Genomic DNA, 16,524 nt, shown 5'->3' with positions numbered 1-16,524 from the left:
TGGGAAACTCGCACTATAGGGCATTGCCAATTCCTAGGTAAATTGTCAATGGTTTTCCAAATTTCAGCATCGAGCAACAGGGAGTGTGTAGAGGGTGTGCAACTAAAAAGAATGTGGAGGCTTATTTTCCAAGCAGTGGGCATAGGTCCAAGAGGATCTTGGATCTAATTCATTCAAATCTTTCAGGAACGATGTCAGTGACATCAATGCAAGGATCATTGTACTATGTGACATTCAATGACAACTTCTCTAGTAAAAGCTGGATCTACTTTATGAAGACCAAGGATGAGTTCTTCCATCAATTCCAAGAGTTTAAGGCTCTTGTGGAAAACTAGGTATAAACAAAGATCAAGGTCTTGAGGTCTAACAATGGGTGTGAGTACACCTCCAATGACTTCAAGGATTTCTTCAAGAAGGCAGAGATCAAGAGGGAGTTAATAATCTCATACAACAGATATCAGAATGGGGTTGCGAATAAAAAGAACAGGTCCATCATCAGAGTTGCAAAGGCTATGATTCAAAGGCATGTAATATGTCAATGTACGTTCAAAACAAGAGTCCTCAGAAGAACTTGGGGGACAAGACTCCAAAGGAGGCATTCACTAGTGTGAAGCCATAGATAAGGCACTTCCACATCTTTGGTTGTCTAGTATACATCGATGTGCCAGTGGAGAAGAGGATAAAGTTGGGGCTCTCAAGCGAGAAGGGCATTTTTGTGGGGTGCAATGAGACTTCAAAGGCATACAAGAGATCTTCATTCGGCGTAGGCGAAGATAGTTGTGAGTTGTGATGTGAAGTTCAAGAACTTGGCATCTGGGAAGTCTCATGAACCCTTACCAATGAAAAAGGACAACGAGCAAGAGGCTCTAAAGGGTCAACATTGTTCAGAAGCTTCTAGTTCAGGGTGTCAACCTTTAGGTGGGGAGGAGTCAGTAGCCCCTTCTAGTTCTATTAGGCGACCTCGATGGTTCACACAAACACTGAGGGACGCTTGTTACAAAGTATTTTGTCACACCTCCTGTTCCATATCCCGAAGTGCCAAAACGTTGACAATTGTGAAGTATATCCATCATGATACACCGACAAAACCATCCTTGAAAAACCAAAGGAAAACTGCACTGAGTCAATTCTGAAGAAGGTTCGCTGAAACCCTAACTTTTAGGGCCAACGCGCTTTGCTCCATTGCCTGCCCATGCTAATGGCAGGTTGCACTGTTTTACCCTAGCGCTGTCAGCACAGGTTTTGATATGAAAACCCATGCTGAACTTCTTCTAGCAGGTTCAGGTCCAGGCGAGCACGACTGAGATAGAGATGGAAGACTGGCAAATCCTCGTGTCGGACCCTAGATACACTCGCGGGTGAGTGACTCAGTTTAAGCAGACCCTTTATCTATATTGGCTGATGAAAAGTCTCCTGGGCAAGGCCACGGAGCAGATTTCAGTGAGCATGGCAGCAGCGGCTCAAGATTTCCCGAACTACAAACAAGATTTTCAAAAGCTGCAATTTCAAATGCACAAACAAGAAGGAAGCCTCGGCTGCATTGAGAAACACCTTCCTTGTCTGCGAGAGCAGACAGAGCTGCTAGGCTCCAATGCCAAAGATCTGGCTCCAGTTGAATCTTCCTCTACTAAGCAAGAAGATTAGAATGTTTGCTTACTGTTAGTTTTGTTCAGTATTTATGCGGATAGCTTTTACTTTTCAGTATGCAGTTATATATGAGTATAAGAAACTAGAGTATGGTTGTGGACATGAGAATCAAACTTATATAGCTTGGGTAGAAAGACTCGTAATTTTTTGCTACTGAATGGCTTATCATGCGGTTAGGTGGCCAATAGACTTGGTTTCCCACTAGGCAAGTTGAGGCCACCTAACCTGTTTTATGTGGTGTTAATTTGCTTATTATTAATGAAAAGGGAGGATCTACCAAGCTTACAAAAAAAAAAAGATCAAGTGCCAAAGGTTCAATAAATCAGTCCAGCAGTAATAATGTGCTCTTGCCATGATGAAGACTTAGGTTTAAATGCCACTAGACATGTGCCCCCTTGTTTATATGGGCCATGTTAATACAGGGCAAGCATATAATGCCAGCTGCAAGTCCTGGGTGGCTTATAATTGCATAGAAGCTCCTAAGGCATGGAAGCTTAGCCAAAAGGACTTGCACTCAACAATGTGTGATCAGTGTGTTAACGCAGGGAGTATTTCCAACATTTTCCTACGAGAAAAACAAAAACGCAATGCCCAGTGAATCTGAAAAGCAATTTGGTTTGACAATACCTAATGTGTTTATTTTAGAACAAATACAGGTTGCATGAAAATGTGATATTATTTTCCATTTAGCATAAGTATTCTGAAATAACTACAGCATTACAATATGAATGCTCTAAATTCATGAATTAGAATGTCATTTTTAACTACTCATGAAATTTTGGTTCCCGTCTCAGTTAGAATAGAAGCCAGCTACACTGACAATTTAATCTTGCTCATTTTAGAGCTATGGAACGGATCTATTCCCTGAAAGTTTAGTAGGCAATTGCACCTATCCTACTCAACACTTCAATAAAAGACAGAAAAAGCATATTCAGTGGTCTGTGGTTATGTTAAGGGTTTTAATGTTAAACATGCATTCTAGCCACCAAACACTTCTGATGTAATTATGGATAAAAGCCAGGTATTACATCTATTTGTAAACAGAGTATTTGAAATATAATCATACCTTCCACCAAGGCTTGTTCCACCAACACGCTGAAACTGATCAGGAGAATCAACTCTTAGAATGCCAACACCTGATCCAATGTTTACCTGCCATTTTTACAAAATTGAGTTCATAATAACAAGTCAGACTAACTGATATCCAACAACACCAATAAAGCAGTGATAAACTAAGCTTTCACAAATTGTTTGAACTAAGCTTAGGACTTGAAAAATAATTCTTTACCACAAGATATGGGTACAAGCTCTGGCTTCCATCTAATACTGCAGCATTAACATCTCTTCCAAGAAGAGGACTCTTTGAAACAGCCGTAGTGCTCATCTTCTTTCTACCATTACACCCTCCAATGGTATCCTCCTTACAATCACTGTTCACGATACTCTCATCATCACCTTGTTGCTTACCTTTCTCCCTTGGACAGACATCATTGTCATCATCATCATTACAGTTCTCAGATGATTTCCAGGGCCGCTGTATGCGTCCTGCTCTGTATGAACCTGCAATATTAATCAACTGTTAAATCCATTCTAATAGTTAATGCCTAAACTAAATAATGGTTATTCTGTTAAAAATGTTTCTTTTATCTAATAACATTTGCAAAATATTGACATACAGGCCATTTTTATTTTTAAAAAAGGCAATACAGATGGCCACCACAGGCCAGAGCACAGGAAGTTTAAAAGCCATGAATGCTACCAAAATCACCCTATATCATCCAACAAAAATATAATTCCACATGACCATTCAAGATATAACTGAACATCCCCAAGGCAATTGCTCTTAAGGCACAAAAAGGCATAAAATAAAAAATCAAGAAAAATTTTCATTATTATCATGATGAGTTTAGTAAAGTTAAATTATACTTTTAGTTTCATACAATAATGTGACTAAGTGTAATGTAAAAAATTAGTAATTTTGTAACTATAGATTAATTAGGCAAAAGGGCACGATTAGAAGATCATGCCCTTTCACCAAGGGGGACCCGAGGCGGTATATAAGCCAGAGACCTTTCTATGTAACAATCTCATTCAAGTATAATAAAATATATATGTATTTTTGTCAATCAATGAGCTTATTCGCTCCATCTGGTATCAGAGCATACCATTGAAGTATACGAACTTTGTTCGTTACATTGGTATCAGAGTTGTTCGATCCTCTAGCCGCTCCACCGCTGCACAAAGTCGCGTTCTCTTATCCAGGTCCTTGGCCGTCAAATTCATCGACCTTGTTGTCGTTGAAGCATTTTTCTACAAGAGTTTGGAGTTTCCCCAACTTGCATAGGCCTTTGGCCATAAAAAATAAAAAAGGAAAAAACTAAGGAAAAGACTAAAAACAAGATAAGCAGAAAAAAAAGATATATAGAAGAAAAAAAAAAAAAAAAATTAGAAAACAAGGTGAAAAAAAAAAAAATATATATATATATATATATATATAAAGAGAAATATAGCTATAGAAAAAAATCCAAATACATAAAAAAAATTAATAAAAATTAAAAATAAAATATATTATTAAAAAAAATAAAGGTTATAAAATAATAATAAAATATTATCTGCGCCTTTCGTTACTGTCGTCACAATCCAAGCCTGCAAGCTACCACTGCCAAAGCTCAAACGCCCAATTTTTGACCATCCAATTTCAGCAGGTCCTATGCCCATTCCCCCTCTGTTGCCTCTGCCATCTCCAACCAATGCAACGTCCGCTAGCTACCATCCCCAACCACTCTGATCGAGCCACAGACCATTGTTCCCGTCAGCCCTACGATCCACACCCGTTCCCGCGCTGTTAGTATCGTTTGCAGTAACAACGCCACACAACCACCACGGCCATTCGTAGCCGACCTCTCCACTCCTAACATAGACGACTGTAGTTGCTCAAAGAGCTACCGGCCACCAAAAAAACATTTGTGCCGCCACGATTCTCTCTGCTCGCCGCCTTATCCAATCTGCACGCGTTTTTACTTGTCTTACTGTCCATCAAATTGTCGAACTGAGAATCAAAGGTATTCGCAGTGCATTGAAATCAACCAAATAATTTAGCACTAAGATCAAGGAATAACTAAAAGTCGCATCCAAGATTGAAGGGTCACATTGATCAAGAACGACTCTATTAAGTGAACCCAATTTTTATTGAAGGTATATATACATATGGTATTAGAGAATAATTAACGTACAAGTACTTTTCATTAGAATGCAAAGGATCACACAAAAAAAAGGATTATTTAAAAATAAAAATTAGAAGATATATCAAAAAGGGAAGATTAAAAATAGAGCCAACTTTTTTTTTAATCAAAAAGAGGTTTGTTTTAAGCTAATAAAAGGGAAAGTTTTATTATATACTTAGAGGGAAAAAATAGAGCATTATTATCAAAAAAATAAAAGAAGACCGAGAAGGGTATTTAACAAAAATAATAATTTAAGAAGGCCTCGTCGACCATTATACCAAAGTACCTTATTTTTGTATACCCCAAAAGTTATAAAGTGGATATTAAGGTGTGATGTGATTCAATAAACATAAGGGTATACATTAATATGCTTTGAGTAAGCGAAACAATAAGTAATGTATTTTTTATAAATATTATAAAATATCAAATCTTCCTTTTGAGAAAAAGAGAGGACAAAAAAAAGGGAAGTCTAAATAAAAAGGAATATTTTATTGATATTTAGTGTATTTTTATAAACCAAAAAAAAGGGAATTACTTTTAAACCCTAAAGCTCATCCTGGAAAAGAAAAAATGGAGACCAGTAATGAAAAATTTCCTAAAACCTTTAGTCAATGTGTTAGTACACTATTTAAAATCAAAGGATCACTCACAGGAAGAAATATTATAATCTCTATCAGTGCTACTGAAGATAGTAATTATGTTAGTACTAAATGTGCTAACCAATTAGTGATTTCTAAATTGAATATAACTGAAACGAATTTTGTTGACACAAGTGACAAACAATACGACATAAACAATCTACAACTAAATATTTGGGATTATACTTTTATCCCACAATTCACCGTGAAAACCTTATTTTTGGACGATAGTGACATTGTTTTGGGCTCACCCTGGATGGAAACTCTAGGGTCCTTTATCCTAAATGTGAAAAAGAAGTTTATGACATTTTCCCACAAAAAGAAAAAAAAGAAATGCTACATGGCGTTAATTTGAACCCAGATTCAGTGACACCAGAAAACATACAAGAAATCTCAAAAGTAATTCTTCAAGAAAGTAAAAAAGCGATACAAAATATGCAAAGGGAAGTTGACAAAATCACCACTGACAAAAACGAAGAAATTACTCGTCTTAAGGACCATAGCGAGAAATTACTAACTCAAATTAAGAAACTTAAAAATGATAAGCAATCTTTGAAAAATAAATTAGAAGAACTCATCACGAAAGATGTATCAAAGTTGTCAGATGTAACCGTCCAAATTGAAGATAAGGGAACAAATACCGATCCAGTCAATATCACAACTCAAAAAGAGGACAAACTAGTTGAAGGAAAAACATATTCCAATGTTGCAGTTCAAATGATGGAAATTACAAGTGACGATTCGGTATCCAACTCAACATCGACACCTAAAGTAAATCACGAAATTGCCAAACAAATAATAAAGGAAAATCAAACCACCAGCACTCCTTATCGACATCTGAACCACAAGAGCAGACATCCCAATTAGGCTACATATCTGTATTTCTCAAAACAGAAATAACAAACGTATGTTCCGAAGAATATTGAAGTGTGCACAATTCAATTGAGTGATAACAATTCATCACAAATTTCTAGTAACCTAAAGATTCCACAGGATGGTCAGATCCTTTCTCAGTGCACCAATTTTGTTTATCACTTAAAGGATCATATCGTCTTGTATCAACGAAGATGACATTTTCGAGACAAGAAGACATTCAAAACAAAAAAAGAGATCAAACCTTTTCATCAGTAAACTTTGAGGACAAAGCTTTTTGAAGAGGAAGGCAATGTTATGAATAAAATATATAGAAAACAATACAAATAATGTAAACAATAATAATAATAAATAATGATTAATTAGGTAGTAATTAGTTAATGAAGAGGTATGTCCCTAAGGACATGATCGTTGGTGAAGAGGTATCTTCCTAGGTGTATACGCAGGCCCTCACCTGCACTTGTATTCAAATATTCTTACATAATATATTATTTGTCCCAAGATGGACATTTTATATACTAGATCGACTGAGTATTTTGTTGTGTATACAAACCTCTATGTTGCAGGAAACGTTGGGCCTGAGCCTGTTTCTAGGCAGAAACAATACGAAAATGCGGAAATGCATTTGGTACAGCCTAGAAATGCGTTTCAGGTCATACTGCCACATTTCACATGGGGGAAACGTGGCCCAATATGGCCTGAAACACGTTTCTAGGTCGTACAGTCACGTTTCAGCGATAAAGTTACTTTTTTCAGTTTTTTCTTTTGATTTTTCATTTTTATTTTTTTATTTTCACTTCTTGCCAATTCAAGAGTAATAAAGGGAGCTATTGAAGATTGGAAGGAAATTGTTTTGAGTGGGGCAACCTAATGTTCAAGCCTATGGCCCTAATGTTGATATGCAGTTCATGGTAATGTTAATCTTCAAGTAAAAGTGACATTCTCTTTCATTTTCATCCTTTTACTTAAATTTTTAACATTACCATAAAATGACTTAGGATGTTTGTGAGTGGTTTCGCCCTCATTGGATTTCATATGGAGAAAGTAGAATTTTAGATCTCACTCAAAATCCAACAAACTTGTCATTTTTTCAGAATTTCTAGAACGAACAAAGTTTGTTCTTCAACTTAAATACTCTAGAAGACTTCGAATATAAAGATCTCCATTGAAGATACAAGAATATATATTAAAATGTATGAATGAGAATGATGTTACAAATGAGAGTGAGAGGTCTGCTTATATACTAGGCAGGTGCCTCTTCATGGAGAGTCATGTCCCATTTAGACATGCCTCTTCAACCTAGTTCCTAATGAACTAATCATTATTATAATTATCATCATTATTTATATCTAGTATATATTATTCATAACATTGCCTTCCTCTTCAAAAAGCTTTGTCCTCAAAACTCACTAATGAAAAGGCTTGATCTCTTTTTTTGTTTCGAGTATCTTCTCGTCTCGGAACTATTATCTTCGTTGATACAAGTTGATATGATCCTCTAAGTGACAAACTAAATTGTCGCACTGAGAAGGGATCAAACCATCCTAGATGAATCTTCTGTGGAACCTTGTGGTGACTGGAAACTTGTGATGAATTGTTATCACATGAGTGGATTGCACTGACATTAGTAATCTTCGAAACATCAGTTTGTTGTTTCTGTTCTGAATACGTCGCTTGATTGAGTTGTCTACTCTCGTGATTCGAATGTCGATAAGGTATTCTAGTGATTTGATTTTCACTTATCTTGTTTGTGTTGTTTTCTTAATTTATTTGAAGTACCTGATTTCCTTTAGCTACGGAAGTTGAATGGTTAATTTCTTAAGATAATCACTTGAATCTTTTGTTGCTGGAACTGCAACTTCTGAGTACATCTTTACTTCAGCTATTTGTCCTCTTCTTGAGTTGTGATATTGACTAGATCGGTATTCGTTGTTTTTTCGTCAACATGAATTTCTACATTTGATGCTTCCTTCTCGACAAGTTGTTGTACATTGTTTTCTAACGACTTTTTGTCCTTATTAAGCTTCTTAATTTGTGTTAATAATTTTTCTCTTTGGTCTTTAAGTCGAGAAACTTCTTCATTTTGATTAGAAGTGATTTTGTCAAATTCTTTTTGCATATTTTGTAATACCTTTTTACCTTCTTGAAAAATTAATTTTGAAATATCTTGTATGTCTTCGGGTGTGACTGAATTTGGCTTCAGTGTAACATCCTGAAGTGTTATTTTCTTCTTCCTGTAGGAAAATGTTAAAAACTTCTTTTTCGTATTCAAGATGAAGGAACCAAGGGTTTCCATCCAGGGTGAACCTAAAATAATGTCACCTTGATTGCTCCATAGGATTTGAACTAAGAATTGTGATGCAAATGTATAATCCCCAATATTTAATTGTAAATTGGTTATGTCATACATTTTGTTGCCAAAACAATCTAATTTTTCAATTATATTTGACTCAGGAATCACTAATCGGTTTGCGATTTTAGGCTTTATATAATTTTTATCTCCAGCTGGCGAGATAGCGATAGTAACATCTTTTCCCGCAATAGACCCTTTAATTCTAAATAGCACTAAAGCATAGTTATATATAGTTTATGGAAATCTTTCGGCCTTCATTTCCGTATTAGGCTCCATTTTGCTTCACAAGATGAACTTCGTCAATGATATTTTGATTATAACTTTATATATTCTTCGTATGAGATGCCCTTGCTCGGAATTATAACAAGTCTTTCTTTTTTTTCTTTCTTTTTTAATATATATATATATATATATATATATATATTTTTATATATATACTCCTCTTTTTTTTAATATACTTCTCTTTTTTTTTAAATAACCTCTTGACCGTTTTTTTTTAATATCAATAATCCTTTTAAAATATATATATATATATATATATATTATTCTTATTATTTATTTATTTTTTATATTTTCACTTTTCCCATATGTCCAACCAATTCTTTAATAAATAAGATTTTAATTAACTACATAAATATAATCAATTTTTTAAGTTAATTTATTTAAATAATTAATTAAATAAAATCTGCAGTTAATGGTTGACCAACAAATAGGAGGAAAAACACTAACTGAAAAGGCAAGACGAGGGACACGATGGTGGTCGAGGAAGGTGTGTCAGTTGGATTTGGGAGAAAACGGTGTCAACAGATCACTGGGGTATGGCAGAGCAGACGAAAGGCGGCGTTAGATAAAATGAGAACGACCGACAAGGGTTTATATAATTTGTTCCTTTCAACTTCTAATGTAACCAATGTAATGAAAAGAAGGGTGGCACTGTACGCAAGCGGAGATTGGACTGATGGCGGTTGCAGTTCGATGGGAGGGTCGAGTAAAGTGCCCTGTGACAAATCCCACTAACTTGGGTAAATGGTTTTGGTTTCACGCATAGTGAGTTAAGAGAGAGTGATCGTGACGATGCGGCATCCAAAAACACAAAGGATTGGTTGTTGGCCGTCAGTGGATAGAATAGTGTTGCGGCTGTGTATGGTTTCCGATGGTTGCAGAACAGCATGGTCCAACGGCCACTTAGACGGCGGTTTGGCAAGTAAGCTGGTAAGTCGTTTTTGTTTGATTTTTTATTTATTTATTTTTATTTTTTTAAATATATTTTATTTTAATTTTGTTTTTTAATAATATTTTTTATAATTTATTATTTTATTTTTTTCTATAATTTTTCTTTTGTTTTGTTTTTTTATAGATAGGTATATTCCTTTTTTTAATAATATTTATTTTATTTTATTTTTTTAAATGGCCAAGGGCCTCTAATGAAATCAGTGATGGAGAAACTCCAAGCTTGTTGTAGCGAATGCTTCAGTCACAACGACAACAAAGTTGACGATTTTTATGGCCAAAGACCTGGATCGAAGAACGAGGTTTTGTGCAGCGTGTTAGTGTCAGTCAGTTCTATCTATCACCAGTGATCAAATATGCTCTTACAAGGTTTTGTTAGGGATCTCAAAGTCAACTTTTAATCATTTCATTAGGTTTTTAGAATAAAATTTGGTCACTTGCTAGTGTGTCTAAGTCTATTGCTGCTCCTATAAAATCTTCATGTTTCGGTCACTGTCATCACTGAAAGGTCATTATCATCATCTCAGTCATATCACCATGGTCTTCATTCACCTCAGTGTCACCATTAGGTCATTAGGGTTAGAGTCATCAAAATTTGTCATGTCATTCATAAATCCGACAAATGAAGGAGTAGTAGTAAGGTTTTGCTCAAAAGGTTATGTTCCAAAGTGTAACTTATTTCAAAATGATGTAATAAATTTAATGTTCTAACGCTGCATTTGAAAGGTCCAAAGTTACAAAGTTTCCAAAATCAAAGTGAAAACACATAGTGGGCCACCCTACCATTATGAAATTGATTTCCACAAGCTATAAAGACCATCTTATTTCATTTCTCTCCCTCATATTCATTGGTAGAGAACTCTCATTCACCAACAAGTCATCTCCTCAGCATTTTCGCAGGCAAAAATACTCCAAAAAGCAATCCAAACACCTACGTTGCATTTTCCAGAATTTCGCTAGGTTTTCTCTCCTACAATCACAAAACGGTTTTCAAAGGTTTCCAAAGGGTAATTGAAGTCTTCAACGGCTTTCTACAAGTAAGTTCAAGTCTATTTGACCCCTCCATAAGTTTGTTTTCCTTGATTTCATGGTGCATATCCTCAAATTTACCCATACATCGCATTTTCACAGTTTTCCTAGTTGGATTGTGTAAAAATTCTCCTAACGAGATCCTAGACTCCTACTTCCTAAACATTCTTAAAACCCTTACCTACTTCCCTAAATTTTCCTACCCTCTTTTCCCTTCCCTAAACCCTTCATCCTATCCCCTCATCCAATTCCCCTGTTTTCCTAATTAGGGTTTTCTCTTGCATCAAAAGGGAGGAGGAAAGGAAATATTATAATAAGGGAGGCCAAATTTCAAGGTTTGAACCACTAAACCCTGATGAGTTGATGTCTTCCCCACTATCCAAACAATGCTTTCAAAATGTAGGGTGTTTAGGGTTTTGTGAGCTGGTTCAAAGATCAAATACCATGCCAAGTTGACCAGTTTGTTTGCCACTCATCTTAGGAGAGCTAAGGTCATTGTTGGAGGTGTTAGTTTCACTATTTCAACTGAATTCATAGCAGCAACCACAGGGATACCCAACAGTGGAGAAAAATGGTTTTAAGAATCAGGACTTGGACCTGCAAAGCTATCAACCTTTCATCAAAGGTCACTATAAACACGGCATTAAGAAGGTTTTTCCTTTTGGACAGCTCCTCGAAAAATTTACCCCACTGGTGAGGGTTATTATGAAGTACTTTACATGTGAGGGCAGATTTTCTAGACTATACAAATATCATATTAGACTGCTCATGCATTTCACAGAGGTAAAGCCACTAAATCTACCCTACTACCTCTACAAAAGTTTGGCTAAAATGGTAGAGAAGGTGCAGCATAGACAGAGTGATCATCAAAAAAGCCTTTTTCACCATGCCCTCATCAAAATTATTGTATTACATCAGCTTGCTCAAAAGAACATCACTTGGGAGACATTCATTCAGTCAAATGTCTTGTTGTCTTCTGCTAGTCAATCTACACGCTCAAGTACACCATCAGCGCCATCTACGAATGTGAAGAGTGGCTCATCTAGAAGACCCGCAGTTGAGAGGACACCTAGGCCTGAGGTAACTCAAACATATCAGAGAGGCAATAGGCTTTTGTTTACTCCACATGTTGTGGAAGGAGCCAAGCTTACATCAGCAACATCAGCAAAGCAGGGATCACAATCACAGCATGAAACACCTTTGCAGGATGAGGAGCCATTCCATCTTGACACTGATATGGTTGAATTGAAGGTTAATGAGGAGCATAAGACAATAGAGTAGGTTATCATGGAGAAATATGTTGAGATTAAAGAGCTTAAGGATAGTTTATCAAAGGCCAATTTCATGATCTCATTCTTAGAGCAGGAAAATCAGCAATTGAAGGTAAAACAGCGACTCTTGGAAAAGTATGAGGTTGATGTTGGCAAAGAGGATGTAAAGGGAAAAGCGGTGATTGATACAAAGGATTCAGATGAGCATCAGGAGCAGGTGACAAGAAAAAGGCCAAAGACTAGAGGCCTCAAAAGGGCACTTCAGCAACAAAGCAAACAAATGACTTCAGTTCACCTAATTACAGCAAAAATCAATGAGAATAGAGAGTTTTTGCTTGATAAGGTGAATTGTCATTTGGAAAAACTTCTGATGAGGGCTAACAGAGACAACAAGTTGCAAAGACACATGGCCATGCATTACTACACAAAGAACAGGGTATCCCAAGTCAGAATCAAGCAGTTGAAGGAAAAACTCAAGGAAACCCTAATCAGGGAAAAAGAGAATGATAAGTTGGATTTCCTTGCTGATGCCTCCCTCAGAGCATAGCATAGCACTTCAAGACTTCACGAACCAATTTTGAAGAGATTTTGAGGATTTTTGGTTTTTTGTGAATTTTTGCAAATTTTGACACGGTCATGGAGTCAAAAAGGGGCACATTGCGCTTTTGATAGAGAGCTCCAAAACACATTTTGTTTGCATATCTGGATTCCTCATGACTTGTATATTACATCTAGCCTTTGGGAGCAAACATTCAACAGGTTTTGATAGGTAGAAATGGCTAAAAACTACCTAAAAATCACCTTTATGCCCTCCTGTTGAAGAGCACGCTGCACTTTTGAGAGTACCTCTGGTAGAATAGAGTTTTGAGGGGCTAGAAGTGACCTTTTCAGCTCTTGAAGAGTCCATCATGTAGCAGACATCCACAACTTTCCAATGAGCCATCAAGATCAGAATTTGGACCTCGGGAAGGCCTTCAAAAATCAGTTCTCCCAAATTCGCTGCATTTTCCCCTGGCACGCTGTGTTTTTCACTGATTTCACTGTGTTTTTGTCTGTAACAATTTTTCCTCAGTTTTTCCAGTTGGATTCGACCTTTGATGATGTAATTATTTGATTTTGATGTAACTATGATGTAATTATGGGTAAATAGGCTTGTTAAGATGGTTTTAGATAAATTTAGGCTTCATTAATGAGAGTAGTTTGAGTCAAAGTTTAAATGAAGGAATTGTTTTAACCTCCCTAGACATTAGGGTTTGGTTGAAATACCTCATGTATTAGTTCCTAGACTCATGGATTCGACCCCTAAGAGAAGGGAGATGTTGTTTTGATCTATATGTATCATTTTCTCAGTCATAGAACAGGTTGGACATCAGAGGTGGGAACACTTGTAGCTTGTACTTCAACTCTTTATTTAGGAAATCAAAGGAGCAGTTGCAGCTATTATCTAGGAATTCATGTGCAGTGAGTTTGTGATGATGTATTTTCTCTGTTATAGTTTTATATGAATGATATACATCTCTCCTTTCCATATCTTATTTCTTCAGTGATTTTCCTTAAAGGTTATAAGCAGAATTCTTTTCATTAAAGCTTTGTTTTGATGGGAATATCATTTTGTGTAATTTTCCTTCTTACTTAATGAATTCATGGTGCACATGCTCATTAAGACCTTTTTCCTCTTTCAAACCCTACACTACATCGACAAAACCTTAAAGTCATCACAAAAGCATTGCTACCTTGCTCCTCTATATATTTGTTGTTGTAACCCTTTGATCCTTTGACCTAGTTACATGGTTTTCATCCCTAATCCAACATCAAAACCTAAAACTCAAAACCCTACCTTAGCCTAGCATATCTAGCTTAAAATATTTTCTATTCCAGTCATCATTGGTTGTGAATTCATAGAGAGATCCCTATTTGGTTTAGCAGGGCTAGCTACTAAACCCTAAGTGGTTTGAGGTTACCTCCTTCAATCTCCCTTCTCAGCCTTGGGATATTGTGGAGGATAACACAGCGGTTGAGCAACCAGAGGATCGAACAACGTTGATACCAAATGGAACGAACAAAGTTCGTTCTTCAAGTTAAATACTCCAGAAAACTTGGAATGTAAAGATCTCCATTGAAGATACAAGAATATATATTAAAATGTATGAATGAGAATGATGTCACAAATGAGAGTGAGAGGCATGCTTATATATTAGGCACGTGCCTCTTCATGGAGAGTCATGTCCCATTTAGACATGCCTGTTCAACCTAATTACTAATTAACTACTCATTAGTTATATTTAGTATATATTATTCATAAAAATTTCAGGATTTGGGGGATTGCGATGTTTCCATTGGATTTTGTCATGTACTACGATATAGAACTTGTATTTAACCAAAAGAACCAAGCCCTCTATGCAGGGGAGAGTCCCAATAATCAAGAGCACCTAGGGTACTAGGGTATGGAACTTGTATTTAATCAAGAGCAGTAAGGTCATTCGACTATGCACGAGGAGACTCCCCATCAAGCACGAGACAAGAAATTAGAAATTTCTCGTGGTTGTTTTCATTATGCGATCATTCATGAGTAAATGTGATGTAAATTTAGAGACTTATAGTTTATGCATTGACATTGGACAATTTTATCATAATGTAATAAATTAGTATGTATCATGTATGCTTTATGATTGCACATATTTCTTAAATGTCCTAACACACACACACACACACATATATATATATATTGCTTTTCCCCATTTCCAAAATTTAGGGGGGTCAAGTTTCGTACCATACCCATTTTGGAAACGGTATATTGGTATCAAAGCATACCATTTAAGTATACGAACTTTGTTCGTTACACTAAGTTATTTAAGTCACATGCTATTAAGACTCAAGAGCATTAAGTTATATTTAGAATTGGATCAGCAACAAAGATGCATGGTTCATAAAATGCTCAATACACAGAAGGAGTTGACGGTTAATGAGGGTTGAATGAAAAATCAAAAGACAATGCGACAATTAAAAATTAAATTAAAATTAAGAAAAGAAGGAAAAAAAATAAATAAGAAAATGAAAATGAAATAGGAGAAAAGAATTTTGGGGATGGGAAACAACGGGGAAAGGATGTTTGGCCTTCCCTTTACCTTAGTACTCTATATATTCTTGAATCTAACTTCAAAAGGAATCTTTGGGGTGTAGAGAGGAGAGGATGCAGAAGAGGACCTAGCAATGTAATTGTGGAAAGGCCCACAGAACCATGAGCCTAGATTTTAACCCTGCGATTGTTGAAAATAAAGATTAAGCATCATCATTTGAAGTTGGTTTTCGCCTTTCCCATTCCGACTTCCAGGGTAAATACCATGTTCATGTGAAAATTCTATCACTGCAGCAACTGATTTACTTTTCCTACTTATTTCATCATAAGTTATTCATGAAATTACTTCAACTAACATTAATATAAATACTGCTGCAGATATGACATCGTAATACAGAAACAAAAATATGCACACATTGACACAGTTATTTTGGACTAATGTCCCCGGAAAAACCCAATGTGGGAAAATCGGTGCAGCAAGGGGGGATTTAATTATTCAGCAATTTTCTTGTACAACAGGGTGCCAAACTGGCTTACCCACAGATAGACAAACTTCCAACACTTTCCTAAACCCAGCGTAGGCCCTACTAACCTCTACTACAGCCTGAAACCCTTTGCGTCAGCCTACTGAGGCTCTGCGCAGCCTCTCTGGGCTTCTGCGTCACTCCTGCAGCCTCTGCATGGATGACGCAAGGCCCTTCTCGCTCTGCGCAGTCTTTGCTGCCTCTGCGTGGCTTCCTCTGGCTCTGCGTTTGTCTCTTCTGCGTTGATCTCCCATCTCTCTGTTCCATACTTGTTGCCTCCTGACTGCTCTCCAGACCACTGGTTCAATTTCTCAGTAAACTCACTCCAGAAATTGAACTAAATGGTCTCCCTCAGTGTGTTCTCCAAGTGCCCCTCAAGCCTCCTCTTATACTTTTTCTGTTGACATCTCAATGGCCAAGATTAAGTCCCTAATCAACGGCTAAGATTAGATCTGGCTTGATCCATGTCTTTTGGACCATTCTAACACAGATTCATATTAATACACATTAATATTTTATTTTCCCTAAGTTTAGACTTAGGAACTCCATTAAAAAAATTAATTATTTTAATATCTCCTGATCTGTTTAGAATTTGCCCAACCCTTTCTGGGTATTGGAGATCTCATGTGCCCCAACCTCTCCACCAAATTTCGTGGCTA

General features: G+C 36.4%; 1 protein-coding gene across 4 annotated transcripts in view; it reads right to left on the bottom strand.

Moving 5' to 3' along the window:
* LOC149146967 (uncharacterized) overlaps positions 1-16,524 on the bottom strand; it is a 223,113-nt gene that overhangs the window by 124,505 nt on the left and 82,084 nt on the right. For all 4 annotated transcript variants that reach the window (XR_016262855.1, XM_089440631.1, XM_089440630.1 and 1 more), the window contains exons 5-6: positions 2,936-3,207; positions 2,714-2,799 (exon numbers count right to left, since the gene is read on the bottom strand). Coding sequence is in view for 3 of the 4 variants with exons in the window: in XM_089440631.1 (XP_089296757.1) it covers positions 2,714-2,799; positions 2,936-3,207 (358 nt within the window). In the remaining variant the exon portion in view is untranslated. The remainder of the gene's footprint in view (positions 1-2,713; positions 2,800-2,935; positions 3,208-16,524) is intronic.

The sequence above is a fragment of the Pinus tabuliformis genome, chromosome 9, assembly GCF_031772625.1.
Source record: "Pinus tabuliformis cultivar Carrire ecotype Pingquan chromosome 9, CPIR1, whole genome shotgun sequence".
NCBI classification, from domain to species: Eukaryota; Viridiplantae; Streptophyta; class Pinopsida; order Pinales; family Pinaceae; genus Pinus; species Pinus tabuliformis.
This window is presented reverse-complemented; position numbering and strand designations above follow the sequence as displayed.